The sequence below is a fragment of the Scyliorhinus torazame genome, chromosome 4 (genome assembly GCF_047496885.1).
Source record: "Scyliorhinus torazame isolate Kashiwa2021f chromosome 4, sScyTor2.1, whole genome shotgun sequence".
Lineage (NCBI taxonomy): Eukaryota > Metazoa > Chordata > Chondrichthyes > Carcharhiniformes > Scyliorhinidae > Scyliorhinus > Scyliorhinus torazame.
In genome coordinates, this window is record NC_092710.1 from 250,315,698 (window position 1) to 250,336,338 (window position 20,641).

The 20,641-nt window shown below is 46.4% G+C and overlaps 1 protein-coding gene across 23 annotated transcripts in view; it reads left to right on the forward strand.

The window, feature by feature from the left end:
• The window catches only part of LOC140410875 (clathrin coat assembly protein AP180-like), a 390,745-nt gene that overhangs the window by 191,020 nt on the left and 179,084 nt on the right, over window positions 1-20,641 (forward strand). For 22 of the 23 annotated variants that reach the window (XM_072499615.1, XM_072499614.1, XM_072499620.1 and 19 more), the window contains one exon: window positions 3,014-3,107. In XM_072499615.1, coding sequence (XP_072355716.1) covers window positions 3,014-3,107 — 94 coding nt within the window. Of the gene's footprint in view, window positions 1-2,857; window positions 2,952-3,013; window positions 3,108-20,641 lie in introns of all 23 variants that reach the window. The other variant, XM_072499616.1, reaches the window with a different exon arrangement.

Genomic DNA, 20,641 nt, shown 5'->3' on the forward strand with positions numbered 1-20,641 from the left:
CCTCGGCTGCCATTGAAGCCAACTGCTCCTCGTGCTCCCCCACCGCCGCCTCCACTTTCTGGATGGCCTGGCCCTGGGACTCCAGCCTCTACTCCACTCAGTCGATTCCCGATTTCAACAAGTCTACAGCTTTGGCTAGGTCCTCGTGGGCCTCTCTCCTCTGCTGGCTGAACTTCTCATTTAAGACATCCATCAGTTGGTCCATCGATCATTTGGTAGACACCGCAAGCCCTGCACCCTCTGCCATCTTGAGCTGTGGTACACAAAGATTCTCCTGTTCCAGCTGCTCCCTTCTTGACCCACTTCTGGTCTGTGGATCCATCCACCAGTCCCACCAGTGGAGTCAGTCTTCCCTCTGGCCAGCCTTACACCTTTTTCAACCACACATCCACCCTCCGAACGGGGAAAAGGTCAGAAAAAAACAGCCTCTAGCGGGAGCTGCCAAATGTGCGACCGCTCACACCATTGCTGCCACCGGAAGTCAAAGTTCAAATTTCAGTGAGTTGCAGATTCAGTCCAAGTGCTTGCCTTCTGTGGACTTTTCGAAGGCCAAGGCACTAGCCGGATTATCAAAAGACTTAACTGAATCATTGACCTAGAGGTCCCAGGATAAATAATTCACCAAAGCTATGTCACTGCTGAGACCCTCGCAACTTCATGGAGTCAGGTCACACCACGACACACCGCCTCCAGAATCTTCTGATGATTTTTTGAAGTTATGAATGCAAATGAGTATGGGCCTGGGACGTTGATTTGTGTCGATCCCTCAAAGGCAGGTTACGGTGTACCATTTCCAACTTGAAACACCCTATCATCACATCCAGATTAAGGAAAGCCAGTTCTCCAAAAACTTAACAGGAGTCTTAACCCTTAAGTCAGACCGACGACCCAGACATTCGGCCTCGGTTCTCCGAATCTTCCAGGATTTCTGACATACCACTGAGCTGGTTTTTCAAGGATCGGATGGGAGCTTCCACCAATGAAGCAACATTTCCGACATTCTAGATTCTTTCCTTTGTTTCATCAAACTTTGTATTAGTATTCTGCAGCTCAGTCTCATGAGCATTAAGATTCTTTCAACAAGCCAAGTTGGTCGTCAAATACTCTGATATTGTTGATTATGTTCAGTCATCATTTGCAGCGCCTTACAAAGCGGCGGGTCAAGAGTCCACTCAAGGATCAGGTCACCATATTGAAAAGGTAGCTCCTTTGCCTCCGAATGCTCTCTTTTTATCACCAAATTTCTTAGAATTCCGTGGCATTCTTTTCCCCAACACATCCCAAAATCTTCTAGGGATGTATTACGGAGAATTAACCCCACAGACGAGCCATGCATGTGCTGCGCAAACAGGATAAAAGAAGGATTGCAGAAAGAGTAGCACCAGAGCCCACAGAACAACTGCTGTACCTGCATCTCGTGGCCCCCTAGCATCAACTCTCATTGGTAGAGGCATTGACATAGAGAATGCACCATGGAACTATAGTCCCCATGCTTCTGTTTCATTCCAAAAAGATGCAATGCCTAGACATATTCCATTGCCTGTGTGGGGCAGTAGTTCCCTGGTGCGCTCAAGGGCAATGCCTTGACCAATCAATTGGCTTGCCATGCAGCCAGCACCTTTTTCTCATGCAGTATTAATTGTTGCTCCCTCAGAAATATGGCTGTCTGGTCTGTCCTGATGAGTGCAAGGTGAAAAACATGGACTCCGTGTCCCTTTTTTAAAGTTGGCTTGAAATCACAATTGATTAATGTATTTGCAAGTGGGAGGGCTGTGCCATGTGAAAACTGTTGAAACATCAGCATCATTGTTTTTCTTTCAATATATGTTCCAGCTATTTGTGCATTTTTTCTATATCCTAATTTACATGCAGATATATATTGAATTTCATGTTATGAGAAGGATAGGCAGGTATATGAACATACAATTCACTAGGGTTCTTTCCAATATGATGAAGTGCAACTGCAATGAAAGACCTAATAGTTGGGGCTGCATTTTTAAAAAATAAACAGGGCATCATGATCTTAAAATAGAGAGGAAGGTACCTGATAAATGGAAGAAGTGGTTGATGTATGGAAGGGAGACCATGGCTATGATTTTTTAAAATATATTTACACTCTATGTGGACGTTGATGAGGCTAGCATTTATTGCCCATCGCGAGTTGCCTTTGAACATGATAATGGACTGCAGCTTTGAACTGATGCAATCTGTGTAGTGAAGATTCTCCAACAAGACTGTCAGTTTGGGTGCTGCCCACCCCCCTCTCATGTACACCCTCCCACCTCAAATTTGTTGTACCCCAGATCTTCCCTTACCGATTCAGCAGAATCTTGGCCCCTGCGTCTCCTGATTGCTAAAGGCCTTAATAGGTTGTTTCTTCGGGGGAGAGAATTCCTGTTCTTCTGACTGACCAAACAGTAGTGGAAAATCACTTTGTTTCATGCAGTTACTAAACCTTTTAACTCAACCAGTTCTGTGGCATAACATCTAATGGTGTCTGCCATTAGTTGGAGTTGCCCCTTGTATTTAGGTTTTTAAATTATTTCATGGCAAGTTTCTGAAAGTCCATACTTCACCATAAGGAAATCGGCACCTGGAACCTGAATGAACAGATCAGCAACTGTGCCCCAATGGAAATAGTAATTGCCCATTTATCTTTGAGTTGTTCAATTATCAGATTTTTTTTTATTTTTTTTTTGAAGCTCTTTGGTGAAGAGTGCCTGTTCTCCGGTCTCTCCTAATAGTCTTTCGGTTGGGGTAATCAATTGAAGAGGAAAGAAAATATATGACGATTATTTTGCGTATAATGGTGAAATAATACAGCAAGAACTGATTCCGAAGCTACAATTTCTTTCAGGATTGATGGTGTTATGAGAATTATGACTTCAGATAAATTGTTGAAAAGTATGCAAATACTTCAAGGACATTTGGATGCTCTGCTGGAGTTTGATGTAAGTAGTATTCGTGCAGGTAAAATAGATTATTTAGCTCAGGTGTGCTTTTTTTTTTATAGGGCTGATGGTGCAATGAGAACTATGGCTCCAGAAAAATTGTTGAAAGGCATGCCAATACTGCAAGGGCAGTTGGATGCACTACTGGAGTTTGATGTGAGTAGCTCATCAGCATGACAGCTTGTAGTTGTGACTGTCATTGCTGAACTGAATGGTTCATTTTAATTCATTGGGATTGTTTCAAATCTATCTGCATATTAAATCTTGCATTTCTATGCAAATTCTGAATGCTTACTGATGCATGGGACAGTTTGCATTCCTAGAAATGCATGGTTTTATTTGAACACTGCCTCCCTTTTGCTCCCCCAATTGCATGTTTGTTCAGAAAATGAATGCCTCTTCCATTTCTAATTTTTTTCAGCCTGTACCTGCTCCTTGTATCCTTGCATGCTATCAATTGCTTCCTTGGCCCTACAAAGTTATGCCATTATCTAAATTGAAGTCATGTATCCATTTGTGTTGGCTTGAATATCTCAATTTAATCTCTAAAGCTGAAAATACTTCTGGAAAAAATTGCTGTGGGAACAAAAGATCTCCAAATCCTTTTACCAGCTACAGTTGCTCTATTCCAAATGTTTTGGCATCTTCCTATGAGCTACAATATTTAAAAGTTCAGTCCCTGACTTGATGCGCAAACTCCTGAAAATGGTCCTCGCTTCATTATTGAAAGTGGGAGCTGTTTGCTGATGATTGCAATACTCTGCTCAGGTTGCCATTTCCCAGATAATGAAGCAGTCCATACCTGCATACCAGAAAGACCTGTACAGTAATTGTGAATGGGCTCATAAGGGACAGGGAACATTTGTGCCACATGCCAGGCTATGACGATCTCCCCATAAGAGCCTCACTACTCCACTTGAAATTCAGTGATGCATTGCCATATCTCTTACCACGGTCATTGATCAGAAACTCAACTGGAGCATCCACAAAAATGCTATCGTTACTATAACAGATTAGAGTTTGGGTTTCCTACAATGAGGACTCACCTGACTCCTGAAAACCTCTGATATCTGAAAGGCAAAAGTCAAATGCGTAATGGGATACTCTCCACATGCCTGGCTGGACACAACTGGATATGGCTCCCATCTAGGAAGAAACAGCTTTGCTTGATCAATGCCCCATCCACCAGCTGAAGCATCCATCCCCTCCATCACTGGCATACCCTGGCTGCAATTTGTACTACTTGCTAGATTCACTACATTATTTATAAGGTTTCTTGGGCAAGATATTACAAACCCACAACTGCCGCCACCTAGAATGATTTAAGCGGAGCTGGTTTTAGGGTACAGCATTACCTTCACCATCCCCTCCAAGTCACACAACATCCCAACTTGAACATACATCTTCAATCCTTCATTGCTAGGTCAAAATCTTTGATCTCCCTATCTAACAGGTACTGTGATAACGATCTCTGGACACTGACGAATTTCAAAAAGTAATTTGAATTTCCTAGTGAGATGTCAAAGGATCACCCTACAAGATTTCATATTTTAAGTCTTGCTTAAAAAAAAACGTTAAATCAACATAGACTCAACATTTCTTTAATAGGTAATCAATTCACTAAACTACAGAAAAGATGTCCCCCACCCCGTTTAACTCCCTTGCATCACTGAAAGCCCCTTACTAAGTTTTATACATTGCATCACATTCTCCAAAGAATTATCATCTTTACAGGAACCAGTTGAAAGTTCCTACCAAATTCCAGCAAGCTGGCTGCTGCATTTGTTGTAATATCCAGTGTCTTGTCAAAAGTTGTTGTGTTTTCAGAATGACTCCTTTCCAGCGGCTCGATCCACTCTGGTGCTAAGTCCTCCCCGGCACACCAGAGTGGGTGTCTTTAAGTATCCACAGGTCCTGTGTCTGAACGGTGTAAGCTCCCATCAGTGTCCTGCCTATTGCTTAACAGAAAATAGCCTTTTCCCTCTACTGCTCACAGCAGCAGCTGTTTTCTTGTCTCTTTCTCCAGGACTCTTGTTCGTTCTCATTGGCAGCCAAATAACTTCAGAAGTGATCGACCTGAAATAATGTGTTGCCGTCTCCAATGATTTTTCAGCCCCGATTGGGCTGAGGTGAGAGAGGCGATAGACTGCATAGGTTCGATGCAAGTGGGGAAGGCTCCGGAGCTGGAGGGGTTTCCAGCCGAGTTCTATAAGAGGTTTGGTGTGGAGCTGGGGTCCCTGCTTGAGGGGATGTATAAGGGGGGTGCTCCCCCACATTGTCTCAGGCGTCCATGTCATTGATTTTAAAGAAGGAAAAGGACCCGAAGCAGTGTGGTCGTACCGGCCAATTTCGCTGTTAAATGTGGATACAAAGTTGTTAGCACAGGTTCAGAAGTTCATAAGATAAAGGAGCAGAATTAGACCCTTTGGCCCATCGAGTCTGCTCCTGGCCGTAACACATTGTCCTGCCCATTCTCCATAACCCGTCAACCCATTACCAATTAAAAATCTGTCTTAACTCCTCCTTGAATTTATTCACCGGTAGGTGGAATGTGCTAGCGTCACGGATGGAGAAGTAAATGCCAAGTGTGATAGGGGAGAACCAGACTGGGTGTGTGAAGAGGTAGGAGCTGTTGGCAAATTTGTGCAGATTGCTCAATGTTATGATGCGCTTGGAGGGGCAGGAGATAAAAGTGGTGGTGGCAATGGATGCAGAGAAGGCTTTTGATCGGGTCAAATGGATATATTTGTTGGAGGTGCTGGGCCGGTTCGGGTTTGGCAAGAGCTTAGTGGCTTGGGTTCAGCTGCCATACAGGGCGCGATGGCTAGCGTCCGGACAAACGGGAGGAGTTCGGAATACTTCAGTTTGAACCGGGGGGACGAGGCAGGGGTGTCCACTCTCCCCACTGCTCTTTGCCAACGGCTTTATCGCCAGAGCAGTGGTGCTCAGGACGTCGAGGGGTTGGAGAGGGATCGAGCAGGGAAGGGTCCAGCACAGGATTTCCTTGTATGCAGATAATCCTCTGTTAAATATCTTGGACCCAGTGCAAAGTTTCGATAGAATTATGGAGATCCTGAGGGAATTTGGTCATTTCTCTATGTATAAATTGAACATCAGGAAAAGAGCAGGCAGAAGAAGAGGCTTTGGGAGTTGCCATTCTAGGTAGTGGGCGTGAGCTTTTGGTATCTTGGGATACAGATGGTGCGGAGCTGGACCCAGTTGCATAAATTGAATTTGGCGTGACTGGTGGAGGTATGAAATTGGACTTGAGAGGTGGGATGTGTTGCTATGGAAGGGCATGTGCAGACGGTTAAAACGATGGTGCTGCCCAAGTTCTTTGTGTTCCAGAACCTCCCCATCTTTGTTCCCAAGTCCTTTTTTTTAAGGAAGGCATATGGGATAATTGAGGTTTGCGTGTGCGGGGAAAAACTCCACGGGTGAGGAGGGTGTTTTTGGAAAGGGGGAAGGCTGGCACTGCCGAGTCTTCTAAATTACTACTGGGTTGCGAATATCGCAATGGTGAGGAAATAGGCAGTGGAGAAGGGATCAGTTTGACAGTGTCGTGTAGGGGGACTAGTTTGAGGGCACTGTTTAGCACCTATCCTGTTTGCACCTGCCTGGTGGTGGTCCCAACATTGCGAGTTTGGAACCAGCGCAGGCAGCATTTTGGGTTGAAAGGCATATCTCTGTGGGTGACCATATGCGATAATCATAGGTTTGTGGCGGCAGTGGGGAATAGAGTACTTTAGGGACTAGTTTGTAGGGGGTAGGTTTGCGGGCCTGTAGAGGATACTTTTGCGGGCCTGGCTGAGCTTGAGGAAACTTATTGCCTTCGGGGAATAGCTTCAGGTACCTGCGGTTAAGGGACTGTGAGGAAATAGGTGCCGTCTTCCCGGGCTGCCACCTCTGTCAGTTGTCCAAAGATGACTGGATGGAAGCCCTGCGGAGGGTGAGCGCATCCTTGTCGTGTGCGAGGTTAAGCCTCATCCAATTTAAGGGGTGGTGCATTGGGCCCACGTGACTGTTGCGAGGATAAGCTAGTTCTTTGCAGTGGTGGAGGATAGATGCGGACAGCATGCAGGGGCCTATGAATCACGTTCACGTGTTCTGGGCATGTCCAAAGCTGAGGGGGTTCTGGCAGGGGTTCTCGGATGTCATGACTGAGACTTTGGGCGTTGGGGTGGACCCTAGTCCAGACGTCTCAATGTTTCGGGTGTCAGAAGAGCCGGGAGTCCAGGCGGGGTGAGGCTAATATTTTAGCCTTTGCCTCCCTGATAGCCCGGAGATGGATTTTGTTGGGCTAGCGAGACTCTTTGGCAGCTAAATGGGTGAGCGACCTATCAGAATTCCTGCACTTGGAAAAGGTTAAGTTTGCCATACAGGGAGCTGAGGAAGGGTTCACCCTGAGATGGAAGCCGTTTATCGACTTCCTTAAAGTGAATGTTTTTTATTTGTTTTGGGGGGGTTGGAGGTGGGGAGATGAGGGGGAAAAATAAAGGGTGGGGTGAGTTGCAGGCTTATCAGTTGGTGCGGTTGGCCTGTGTTTTTGTTATCTTTTTTCCCCGATATTTCTATGTATAAATGCAAAATGCCTTTAATAAAATTATTTTTTAAAAAGGGAATGTAGGCAAGGGCAGGGGTTCTTAAAGTACAGTAAGTACTCATTTTAAAAAGTTGTAGTTATGTTCCTGAAAATTGCAATTTTAAGTGAATCATGGGTTCCCAAATAAAGGTTGAAGCTAGAGTCAAGTTCCTTCGTGCATTTCTCATCTGGAAACACCAATGTGCAAGTTGAAATACTGTACCATACATGTGCAGAACTGTGTATTCCTAACATGGTAAGCTGAATGTCTTCCTCCTGTACTGTATAATTTGATTATTCTATGATTAGAAGCTGAGGAGAGGCCTCCATGTCTAGTTCTCTGACCCTTTCCTTGAATTCCACAGAAAATCTCTGCCATATTTTGCTCTGTAAGCTTAAGAACCCTTGTTCCCCAAGTGCTTTCTTTTATAGTTCTTCTAGCCTTACAGCTCAATGTATGCAATGCTAAATGTTTTCTACAATGTATGTAATTTTTGCATCTCTTTTTATCTCAACACATTGTATTTATTTGCCCTAATGATTTTCTTCCCAAGCATTCTTCACTCTTTGAAGAAAACATTTAATCCTGTGTCACTCAATCATAAATCACCTTCCGCTCCATTTCCAGTATTCTTTGTCCTGAATTTCTACATGCCAATACGTTTTCTATTCGCTTGCTTTATGCTCATCTGTGATGACAAGAGGCAATGCTGGCGTGTGACCTCCAACACCGACTAGCAACTCCACTGACAATGCACACATTGAACATAAAAACTAAAATAGTGTGCAAATCAGAAAACCAGGCCCTAAAGAAGAAACAATTTTAAAAACCAAACTACTTTAAGCAGGGCAAAAAAGCGAAGACTTATTGTTTGGCGTTCTATCCTGCAGCTTAATTGCTACTACACTTTCAGGATTGCAGTTGCCACAACCCTACACTGTCTATCCACAATACAGAATTCTAATACCTTCCGATGAATTCTTCAGTTCCTTTTCACCGATCCCAAGAAATGTGAAAATATATAACTGGAGTTGCAGCTCATTACTAATTATTTTTATCATTATTGAAGTATAAAGCACTGAGCAAAGTCAGTTCATGAATCCAATATGGTTTTCCCAATCTGTTCTGTTGCCCTGACCTCTGCAACTTGACAATACCATGCATGGTCATGTTGGCTTGTTGTAAGCTTTCTAAAACTGATCTAAAAAGCTGCAGACTGCAGTGCCAGCATTGAGACATAAATCTACCGCCGAGCTAGTCATTTTCTTGTAACGTGTTTTCTTTATTTGTTTGTTCACGGGATGAGAGTATAGCTGGCTAGGCCAGAATTTATTCTTCATCCCTAATTGCTCTTGAGCAGTTGGTGGTGTGCCACCACCTTCAAATGCTGTAGCCCATGACTGAAAAGTTTTATATATGTTCAATTTTGTTGATATTTCTAGCAGTATCATCTATGATTTGCTGAGCTCTTCACCCGGTCAGCAATATATTTCTTCCACCCTGCGAATGTATTATCCGCATGATGTAGTCTTACTCTGAATAGTCAAATGAGTGTTACGCTCGCAATATGCTGATTGCACCCATTTTTCCACCACCCTAACCCTATCATTATTGTTATTCATAACTGCAGGTACGGGTTTGAATGTGTGCATAATGGTAAGTAAGTAGACCAGTAACAAGTGGCATAATCACACAGCTAGATCCAGAAAGCATTTGATAAGGTGCCACATCAAAGATTATTACATCAAATAAAAGCTCATGTTTTGCGTTAAACACATTGACATGGATTTGGGATTCACTAGCTAACAAGAAATGCATAAATGGATCTTTTTAAGTTGGATGAGACGAGTGGTGTGCCATGAGGATCAGTGCAGCAGCCTCGACTTCTTACAATTTATATAAATTACTTGGCCAAGGGGACTAAAGGTATGGTTGCGAAATTTGCTGATGACACAAAGTAATAGGGTATGAACTAAAGCAATTTGCCATATATTTTTTTTATTCGTTTACAGGATGTGGTAGCCGCTGGCTAGCTCAGCATTTATTGTCCATCCCTAGTTGCCCTTCAGAAGGTGGTGATGAATGGCTGCAGTCCTTGAGGTTTAGTTACACCCACTGTGCTGTTAGGGAGAGAGTTCCAGGATGTTGCGCAGCGACAGTGAAGGAACGGCGATATATTTCCAAGTCAGGGTCGTGAGTGTATCCCAGGTATCTGCTGCTCTTGTCCTTCTAGATGGTAGCGGTTGTGGGTTTGGAAGGTGCTTTCTAAGGAGCCTTGGTGAGTTACTGCAGTGCATCTTGTAGATGGTGCACATGGCTACCACTGTTCGTCAGTGGTGGAGGGTTTGAATGTTTGTGGGGGGTGCAATCGAGCAGGCTGCATTGTCCTGGATGGTGTTGAGCTTGAGTGTTGTTTGAGCTGCACTCATCCAGGCAACTGGAGAGTATTCCATTACACTCCTGACTTGTGCCTTGTAAATGGAGGACAGACTTTGGGGGGCCAGGAGGCGAGTTACTCGCCATAGGATTTCTAGCCTTTGATCTGCCCTGGTAGCCACAGTATTAATGTGGCTAGTCCAGTTCCGTTTCAGATCTATGGTAACCCCCAGGATGTTGATTGTGGGGGATTCAGTGGTGTAATGCCATTGACTGTCAAGGGGCAGTGGTTAGATCCTCTCTTGTAGGAAATGGTCATTTTCTGGCACTTATGTGGCACGAATGTAACCGGCCACTTGTCAGCCCAAGCCTGAATATTGTCCAGGGCTTGCTGCATTTGGACATGAACTGCTTCAATATCCGAGGAGTTCCGAATGGTGCTGAACATTGGGTAGTCATCCACAAACATCCCCACTTCTGATCTTATGATGATGGGGAGGTCATTGATGAAGCAGCTGAAGATGGTTGGGCCGAGGACACTAACCTGAGGAACTCTTCCAGTGATGTCCTTGAGTTGAGATGGTTGCCCTCCATCTTCCTTTGTGCTAGGTATGACTCCAACTAGCAGAGTTTCCCCCCCGATTCCCATTGACTCCAGTTTAGCCAGGGATCCTTGATGACGTATTCTGTCAAATGTTGCCTTGATGTCAATAGCAGTCACACTCTCATTACCTCTGGCATTCAGTTCTTTTGTCCATGTTTGAACCAAGATTTTACTGTGAGGTCAGGAGCTGGGTGACCCTGGCAGAACCCAAACTGAATGTCTGTGAGCAGTTTATAATAATAACCTTTTATTGTCACAAGAAGACTTGCATTAACACGGCAATGAAGTTACTGTGAAAAGCCCCGAGTCGCCACATTCCGGTGCCTGTTCGGGTACACAGGGAGAATTCAGAATGTCCAAGATACCTAACAGCACGTCTTTCGGGACTTGTGGGAGGAAACCGGAGCACCTGGAGGAAACCCACGCAGACACTGAGAATGTGCAGACTCCACACAGACAGTGCCCCAAGCCGGGATTCGAACATCGAACCCGGGACCCTGGAGCTGTGAAGCAACGGTGCCAATCACTGTGCTACTGTGCCGCTTATTGCTGAGTAAGTGTCACTTGATAGCACTGTTGATGACTCCTTCAATCACTTTGCTGATGGACAATAGACGCAGGGTGGCAATTGACTGGGTTGGAGTTATCCTGTTTGTTGTGTACAGGGCACACCTGGGCAATTTTCCATATTAGAACAAAGAACAAGGAAAAGTACAGCACAGGAACAGGCCCTTCGGCCCTCTAAGCCCGTGCCGACCATGCTGCCTGACTAAACTACAATCTTCTACACTTCCTGGGTCCGTATCCCTCTATTCCCATCCTATTCATGTATTTGTCAAGATGCCCCTTAAATGTCAGTATCGTCCCTGCTTCCACCACCACCTCCGGTAGCGAGTTCCAGGCACGCACTACCCGCTGTGTAAAAAAACCTGCCTCGCACATCTCCTCTAAACCTTGACCCTCGCACCTTAAACCTATGCCCCCTAGTAATTGACCCCTCTACCCTGGGGAAAAGCCTCTGACTATCCACTCTGTCTATGCCCCTCGTAATTTTGTAGACCTCTATCAGGTCGCCCCTCAACCTCCGTCGTTCCAGTGAGAACAAACCGAGTTTATTCAACCGCTCCTCATAGCTAATGCCCTCCATACCAGGCAACATTCTGGTAAATCTCTTCTGCACCCTCTCTAAAGCCTCCACATCCTTCTGGTAGTGTGGCGACCAGAATTGAACACTATACTCCCAAGTGTGGCCTAACTAAGGTTCTATACAGCTGCAACATGACTTGCCAATTCTTATACTCAATGCCCCGGCCAATGAAGGCAAGCATGCCATATGCCTTCTTGACTACCTTCTCCACCTGTGTTGCCCCTTTCAGTGACCTGTGGACCTGTACACATGGATCTCTCCTGACTTTCAATACTCTTGAGGGTTCTACATTCACTGTATATTCCCTACCTGCATTAGACCTTCCAAAATGCATTACCTCACATTTGTCCGAATTAAGCTCCATCTGCCATCTCTCCGCCCAAGTCTCCAAACAATCTAAATCCTGCTGTATCCTCTGACAGTCCTCATCGCTATCCTCAATTCCACCAACCTTTGTGTCGTCTGCAAACTTAGTAATCAGACCAGTTACATTTTCCTCCAAATCATTTATATATACTACAAACAGCAAAGGTCCCAGCACTGAACCCTGCGGAACACCACTAGTCACAGCCCTCTAATTAGAAAAGCATCCTTCCATTGCTGCTACTCTGCCTTCTATGACCTAGCCAGTTCTGTATCCACCTTGCCAGCTCACCCCTGATCCCGTGTGACTTCACCTTTTGTACTAGTCTACCATGAGGGACCTTGTCAAAGGCCTTACTGAAGTCCATATAGACAACTTCCACTGCCCTACCTGCATCAATCATCTTTGTGACCTCTTCGAAAAACTCTTATCAAGTTGGTGAGACACGACCTCCCCTTCACAAAACCATGCTGCCTCTCACTAATACGTCCATTTGCTTCCAAATGAGAGTAGATCCTGTCTCGAAGAATTCTCTCCAGTAATTTCCCTACCACTGACGTAAGGCTCACCGGCCTGTAGTTCCCTGGATTATCCTTGCTACCCTTCTTAAACAGAGGAACAACATTGGCTATTCTCCAGTCCTCCGGGACATCACCTGAAGACAGTGAGGATCCAAAGATTTCTGTCAAGGCCTCAGCAATTTCCTCTCTAGCCTCCTTCAGTGTTCTGGGGTAGATCCCATCAGGCCCTGGGGACTTATCTACCTTAATATTTTTCAAGACGCCCAACACCTAGTCTTTATGGATCTCAATGTGACCCAGGCTATCTACACACCCTTCTGCAGACTCAACATGTACCAATTCCTTCTCTTTGGTGAATACTGATGCAAAGTATTCATTTAGTACCTCACCCATTTCCTCTGGCACCACACATAGATTCCCTTGCCTATCCTTCAGTGGGCCAACACTTTCACTGGCTACCCTCTTGCTTTTTATGTACGTGTAAAAAGCCTTGGGATTTTCCTTAACCCTATTTGCCAATGACTTTTCGTGACCCCTTATAGCCCTCCTGACTCCTTGCTTAAGTTCCTTCCTACTTTCCTTATATTCCACACAGGTTTTGTCTGTTCCCAGCCTTTTAGCCCTGACAAATGCCTCCTTTTTCTTTTTGACGAGGCCTACAATATCTCTCGTTATCTAAGGTTCCTGAAAATTGCTGTATTTATCCTTCTTCCTCACAGGAACATGCCGGTCCTGAATTCCTTTCAACTGACACTTAAGCCTCCCACATGTCAGATGTTGATTTCCCCTCAAACATCCGCCCCCAATCTAGGTTCTTCAGTTCCCGCCTAATATTGTTATAATTAGCCTTCCCTCAATTTAGCACATTCACCCTGGGACCACTCTTATCTTTGTCCACCAGCACTTTAAAACTTACTGGATTGTGGTCACTGTTCCCGAAATGCCCCCCTACTGAAACTTCTACCACCTGGCCAGGCTCATTCCCTAATAGCAGGTCCAGTACAGCCCCTTGCCTAGTTGGACTGTCTACATATTGTTTTAAGAAGCCCTCCTGGATGCTCCTTATAAACTCTGCCCCATCTAAGCCCCTGGCACTAAGTGAGTCCCAGTCAATATTGGGGAAGTTGAAGTCTCCCATCACCACAACCCTGTTGTTTTTACTCTTTTCCAAAATCTGTCTACCTATCTGCTCCTCTATCTCCCTCTGGCTGTTGGGAGTAAACCCCCAACATTGTGACTGCACCCTTCTTATTCCTGATCTCTACCCATATAGCCTCACTGCCCTCTGAGGTGTCCTCCCGTAGTACAGCTGTGATATTCTCCCTAACCAGTAGCGCAACTCCGCAACCCCTTTTACATCCCCCTCTATCCCACCTGAAACATCGAAATCCTGGAACGTTAAGCTGCCAATCCTGCCCTTCCCTCAACCAGGTTTCTGTAATGGCAACAACATCATAGTTCCAAGTACTAATCCAAGCTCTTAAGTTAATCTGCCTTACCCGTAATACTTCTTGCATTAAAACATATGCACTTCAGGCCACCAGACCCGCTGTGTTCAGCAACTTCACCCTGTCTGCTCTGCCTCAGAGCCATACTGTCCCTATTCCCTAGTTCTCCCTCAATGCTTTCACCTTCTGGCTATTGCTCCCGTGCCCACCCCCCTGCCATACTAGTTTAAACCCTCCCATGTGACACTAGCAAACCTCGCAGCCAGGATATTTATGCCTCTCCAGTTTAGATGCAACCCCTCCTTATATAGGTCACACCTGCCCCGGAAGAACTCCCAGTGGTCCAGATAACGGAAACCCTCCCTCCTACACCAGCTGTTTAGCCACGTGTTTGGCTGTTCTATCTTCCTATTTCTAGCCTCACTGGCACGTGGCACAGGGAGTAATCCCGAGATTTCAACCCTAGATGTCCTGTCTTTTAACTTTCTGCCTAGCTCCCTGAACTCCTGCTGCAGGACCTCATGCCCCTTCCTGCTTCTGCCGTTAGTACCAATATGTACAACGACCTCTGCCTGTTTGCCCTCCCCCTTCAGGATGCCCTCTACCTGTTCGGAGACATCCTGGACCCTGGCACCAGGGAGGCAACATACCATCCTGGAGTCTCTTTCACGTCCACAGAAGCGCCTATCTGTGCCCCTGATTATAGAGTCCCCTATGACTATTGCTCTTCTGCGCTTTGACCCTCCCTTCTGAACATCAGAGCCAGCCGTGGTGCCACGGCTCTGGCTGCTGCTGTTTTCCCCTGATAGGCTATCCCCCCCCCCCCCCCACGACAGTATCCAAAGGGGTATACCTGTTCGAGAGGGGGACAACCACAGGGGATGCCTGCACTGACTACCTGCCCTTTCTGGTGGTCACCCATTTCTCTGCCTGCACCTTGGGTGTGACCACATTTATATAACTGCTATCTATGATGCTTTCCGCCACCTGCATGTTCCTAAGCACATCCAACTGCTGCTCCAACCGAGCCATGCGGTCTGTGAGGAGCTCCAGCTGGGTGCACTTTCTGCAGATGAAGCCATCCGGGACACTGGAAGCTTCCCGGACCTGCCACATCTCACAGTCAGAGCACTGCACCCCTCTAACTGACATTGCATCAATTAATTAGTAAATTAAAGTTAAAGTTAAAATGTGTCCTAGCACTAGATTTCTACTATAAATGTGAAAGCTAAATACAGTACTCTCCGATCTCTAGCTTCGATACCCCTCTAAATTATAATTAAGTAATTATGATTAATTAGTTTACCAATGCTTAATTTTTAACATTTAATGTAGATTCCCAACCAGCCAATCGGGTCACAGCTTTTCTGTGATGTCACTTCAGTCCCGTTCCCCCGTCCCCCCCACACAATTTGAAAAGGTAATAAAAGTAAAAATCACTTACTTACCTTCGGAGGGTCTCAGATGCTCTCAGGTTCTCTCCCTTTCCTGGTTACCTCACTGCACCAAATTTCAAATTCCCACTCTGGATGTGTCTCATTCACTCAGGCTGTGTCCCTTTGACCTGCGCAACGCCGGATAGATGCCAATGTATCTATCGAATGTATCGGTAGTCTGATTAGCAAGTTTGCAGATGATACTAAGATTGGTGGAGTTGCAGATAGCGAGGAGGACTGTCAGAGAATACAGCAAAATATAGATAGATTGGAGAGTTGGGTAGAGAAATGGCAGATGGAGTCCAATCCAGGCAAATGTGAGGTGATGCATTTTGGAAGATCTAATTCAAGAGCGGACTATACGGTCAATGGAAGAGTCCTGGGGAAAATTGATGTACAGAGAGTTCAGGCCGATTGTACCCTGAAGGTGACAACGCAGGTCGATAGTGGTCAAGAAGGCATACAGCATGCTTGCCTTCATCGGACGTGGTATTCAGTATAAGAGTCGGCAGGTCATGTTACAGTTGTATAGGACTTTGGTTAGGCCACATTTGGAATACTGCGTGCAGTTCTGTCGCCACATTACCAGAAAGACGTGGATGCTTTAGAGAGGGTGCAGAGGAGGTTCACCAGGATGTTGCCTGGTATGGAGGGTGCTAGCTATGAAGAAAGGTCGAGTAGATTAGGATTGTTTTCATTGGAAAGACGGAGGCTGAGGGGCACCTGATTGAGGTCTACAAAATTGAGAGGTATGGACAGGGTGGATAGCAACAAGCTTTTTCCAAGAGTGGGGGTGTCAATTACAAGGGGTCACGATTTCAAGGTGAGAGGGGGAAAGTTTAAGGGAGATGCGCGTGGAATGTTTTTTACGCAGAGGGTGGTGGGTGCCTGGAATGCTTTGCCAGCGGAAGTGGTAGAAGCGGGCATGATAGCATCATTTAGGATGCATCTCGACAGATATATGAACGAATGGGGAATAGAGGGAAGTAGATTCTTGGAAAATAGAAGACCGGTTTAGATAAAGGATCTGGATCGGCGCAGGCTGGGAGGGCCGAAGGGCCTGTTCCTGTGCTGTAATTTTCTTTGTTGTTCTTTGTCCTAGTTCTAATGTTGTAACTGTACTGGAACAGCTTGGCTAGGGGTGCAGCAAATTCTCGAGCACAAACCTTCAGTACTGTTGCCGGATTAGTGTCAGGGCATGTATCCTTTGCAGTATCCAGTACCTTCAGCTGCTTCTTGATATAACATGGAGTGAATCATATTGGCTGAAGACTAACATCTGTGATGCTGGGGACCTCCGGAGGAGATCGAGATGGATCATCCATTCGTCACTTCTGGCTGAAGATTTTTTGATTTGATATATTAATGTCACATGTATTAGTATACAGTGAAAAGTACTGTTTCTTGCATGCTATACAGACAACGCATACCTTACATAGGGAAGGAAGGAGAGACTGCAGAATATAAGGTTATAGTTATAACAAGGTCTAGAGAAAAGGTAGGTGGGTCCATTCAAAAGTCTGATGGCAGTACGGAAGAAGCTGTTCTTGAGTCGGTTGGTGCGAGTCCTCAAATTTTGGTATCTTTTTCCTGACGGAAGAAGGTGGAAGAGAGTATGTCCAGGGTGCTTGGGGTCCTTAACTATGCTGGCTGCCTTTCTGAAGCAGTGCGGATTATAGAGATAGTCAATGGATGGGAGGCTGGTTTGCGTGATGGACTGGGCTACATTCACAACCTTTTGTAGTTTCCTGCAGTCTTGGGCAGAGCAGGCTCCATATCAAGCTGTGATACAACCAGAAAGAATGCTTTCTATGGTGCATCTGTAGACGTTGGTGAGAGTCGTAGCTGACATGCCAAATTTCCTTAGTCTTCTGAGAAAGTAGAGTCGTTGGTGGGCTTTCTTAACTCTCGTGTCGGCATGGGGGGGACCAGGCCAGGTTGTTGGTCATCTGTACACCTAAAAACTTGAAGTTCTCTACCCTTTCTACTTCGTTTTCATTGATGTAGACGGGCATGTTCTCCACTACGCTTCCTATGACAATCTCCTTTGTTTTGTTGACATTGAGGGAGAGATTATTGTCGTCGCACCAGTTCACCAGATTCTCTATCTCATACCTGTACTCTGTCTCGTCATTGTTTGAATCCGACCCACTACGGTGGTGTCATCATCAAATTTGAAAATCGAGTTGGACGGGAATTTGGCCACACAGTCATAGGTGTATAAGGAGTATAGTGGGGGCTGAGGACACAGCGTTGTGGGGCACCAGTGTTGAGGATGATTGTGGAGGAGGTGTTGTTGCCTATCCTTACTGACTGTGGCCTGTGCGTTAGAAAGTTCAGGATCCAGTCGCAGAGGGAGGAGCCGAGGCCATGGAGTTTGGAGATGAGTTTTGTAGGAATGATGGTGTTAAGGCTGAGCTGTAGTCGATAAAAAGGAATCTAACATGGGTATCTTTGTTATCTAGGTGTTCCAGGGTAGAGTGCAGGGCCATGGAGATGGTGTCTGCTGTGGACCTGTTGCAGCCGGAGGCGAACTGTAGTGGATCAAGGCAATCTGGGAGGCTGGAGTTGATTTTGTGCCATGACTAACCTTTCGAAGCACTTCATGATGATGGATGTCAGAGCCCACTGGACAATAGTCATTAAGGCACGCTGCTTGGCGTTTTTTGGGTACAGGGATGATGGTCGTCTTCTTGAAGCAGATAGGGACCTCAGATTGTTGTAAAGAGAGGTTGAAGCTGTCTGCAAATACACCCGCCAGCTGATCTGCGCAAGACTGGAGTGCTCATCCTGGTACCCCATCCGGGCCCTTAGCTTTCCGTGGGTTGACCTTTGAGAATTCTGCTCTGACGTCTGCAATGGTGATCTCCGATACAGGTTCATCCATGGCTTCTGCGGTGGAGGGCTCGCTCTTACTGACCTCTTGCTCGAAGCGTGCATAGAATGTGTTGAGCTCATCAGGGAGGGGTGCATTGGAGCCGGCGATTTTACATGCCTTCATCTTGTAGCCCGTTATGTCTTGCAGATCTTGCCATAGACGGCGGGGGTCCGTGTGGCTAGCCTGGGACTCGAGCTTGGTCCGGTCCTATCTTTTGGCATCTTTGACGGATTTCTTTAGATCATATCTGGCTTTCATTTATCGGTCCGGGTCGCCTGATTTGAACGCCCCAGACCTAGATTTCAGCAAGCAGTGGATATCCCTGCTCATCCAGGGTTTCCGGTTGGCAAACGCACGATTTGCCTCTTTGGCATACAGTCTTCTACACACTTACTAATGAAGTCAGTTACTGCAGTGGCGTACTCGTTCAGGCTGGTCGCAGAGTTTTTAAATACTGACCAGTCCACTGACTCTAAGCAGTCCCGTAGGAGGTCATCCGATTCCTCAGAACAACTGTGCACAACTTTCTTTGACGGATTCTCCCGCTTCAGTTTTTGCTTTTAAGCCGGGAACAGGAGCACAGCCTTGTGGTCAGATTTGCCAAAGTGTGGGTGGGCGATAGAGCGGTAGGCATATTTGATATTTGTGTAGCAGTGGTCCAGGATGTTTGGGCCTCTGGTGGAACAGGTGACGTGTTGGTGGAGCTTGGCCTGATTGAGGTCCCCACCTACAATGAACAAGGCCTCGGGATGTTTTGTTTCAAGGCGATTTGTGGTGGTGAATATTTCGTCCAGTGCGATTTTCACGTTCGCGTGGGGTGGGATGTAAACTGCCGTCAGGAGCTGAACTCCCGCGGAAGATAGTAGGGGTGGCATTTTAGCGTCAGATATTCTAGGTCCGGGGAGCAGAAACCCGCCAGTGTTGCTACATCTAGGCACCAGGACATGTTGATTAGGAGACAGACCCCACCTCCCCTAGCCTTGCCCGAGGCTGCCGTACGGTCCATTTGGTGGATTGAGAAGCCCTCTGGTTGTAGGGCACAGTCCGGTGAAGCAGGAGTGAGCCATGTCTCCGTGAAACAGAGCACATCGAAGTCCCTTAGTTGTCTTTGAAAAGTGAGACTAGCTTTAAGTTTGTCCAGCTTGTTTCTAGAGATTAGACATTAGCTAGGAGTAAGTTGGGCAGAGGGGCTTTGGGGCTGCATTGTTTCACTCTCACCTGCGCACGTTTTCCACGCTTCTTGGAGTGACTGCTTCTTTTCGAGCCGAGGAGACGGTGAGAGTATTCAGTGTGAAGGGAATAGCTGTGTCCAATGAGGTTATTCACTCTGGTCGGCGTGTGGATGGAGGATTTGTTGCCTTGCTTGCGGTTCCTGCGTCGGTAGGTGGGTCTGCCCGGTTGAGCGTTCCGTGTCGCAGTCGGGCTGCGGTTTGGCTTCATAGGTTGGTGGATGTCCAGACCACGCTCTGCATGGATGGGTCGAAGGCCGGTAAGTGGATGACGTCTCTGGGATTACGGTTGCGGATGAGGCGATGGCCGGGTCCGTGTGTTGGGGTCCGCAGGGTCCTTTCCAGATCGCAGTCTTCCTTCAGAGGACTGAGGATCTCTAGTCCTGCAAGTAAATTTAAAAGAGCAGTATTAGTGATTGTTAGGCTGTGGGAGTTGATTTTTAGGAGTTTGGGGCGACTATAAAAGGGGGTGGGGGGAGTGCTTGGGACCTGCAGGAGGTCGCAGCTCTCTGGGTCAGAGGGGTTGGAAGCCTGGGGGGGGGGGGCTCCAGCTGCTGGACTGGTTGTTGGAGAGCAGCAAAGTGAAGGTCCCAGTTTCTTCGGTGTTTTCCAGGTCTCTGGGGAGCCTGTAGAGTGAAGGCCCTGGCTTCTACTGCGTTTTCCTGCCTCTGGCAGCCGCTGTAGGGGAACTACAGATCTGGCAGCTGCTCACACGTGGTCGGCTGGTCCGGGTCGATTTCAGGTTGTCCGTTTCAGGTGTCTCCAGGGTCCTAAAGATCGCTAAATATGTAATTGAATAAGGACATTGTTAGAGAGTTTAAAACAGAATGAAGTTTTAGAAGCATTGAACGAGAGTAAAAGAGAGAATTGGAGGGTATGCGAATTGTTGCGAGATTGTTGCGAATGCCTAAGCCTTGTCCTTTGCACATATGTGCTGGTCTCCTCCATCATTTGAGGATGAGGATATTATGGAGCCGCCGCCTCCAGTGAGTTGCTTAATTATCCACCATCATTCACGGCTGGATATGCAAGACTACAGAGTTTAGATCTGATGCGCTCGTTGTGGAATCACTTTGCTCTGTCTATTGCTTGCTGCTTATGCTG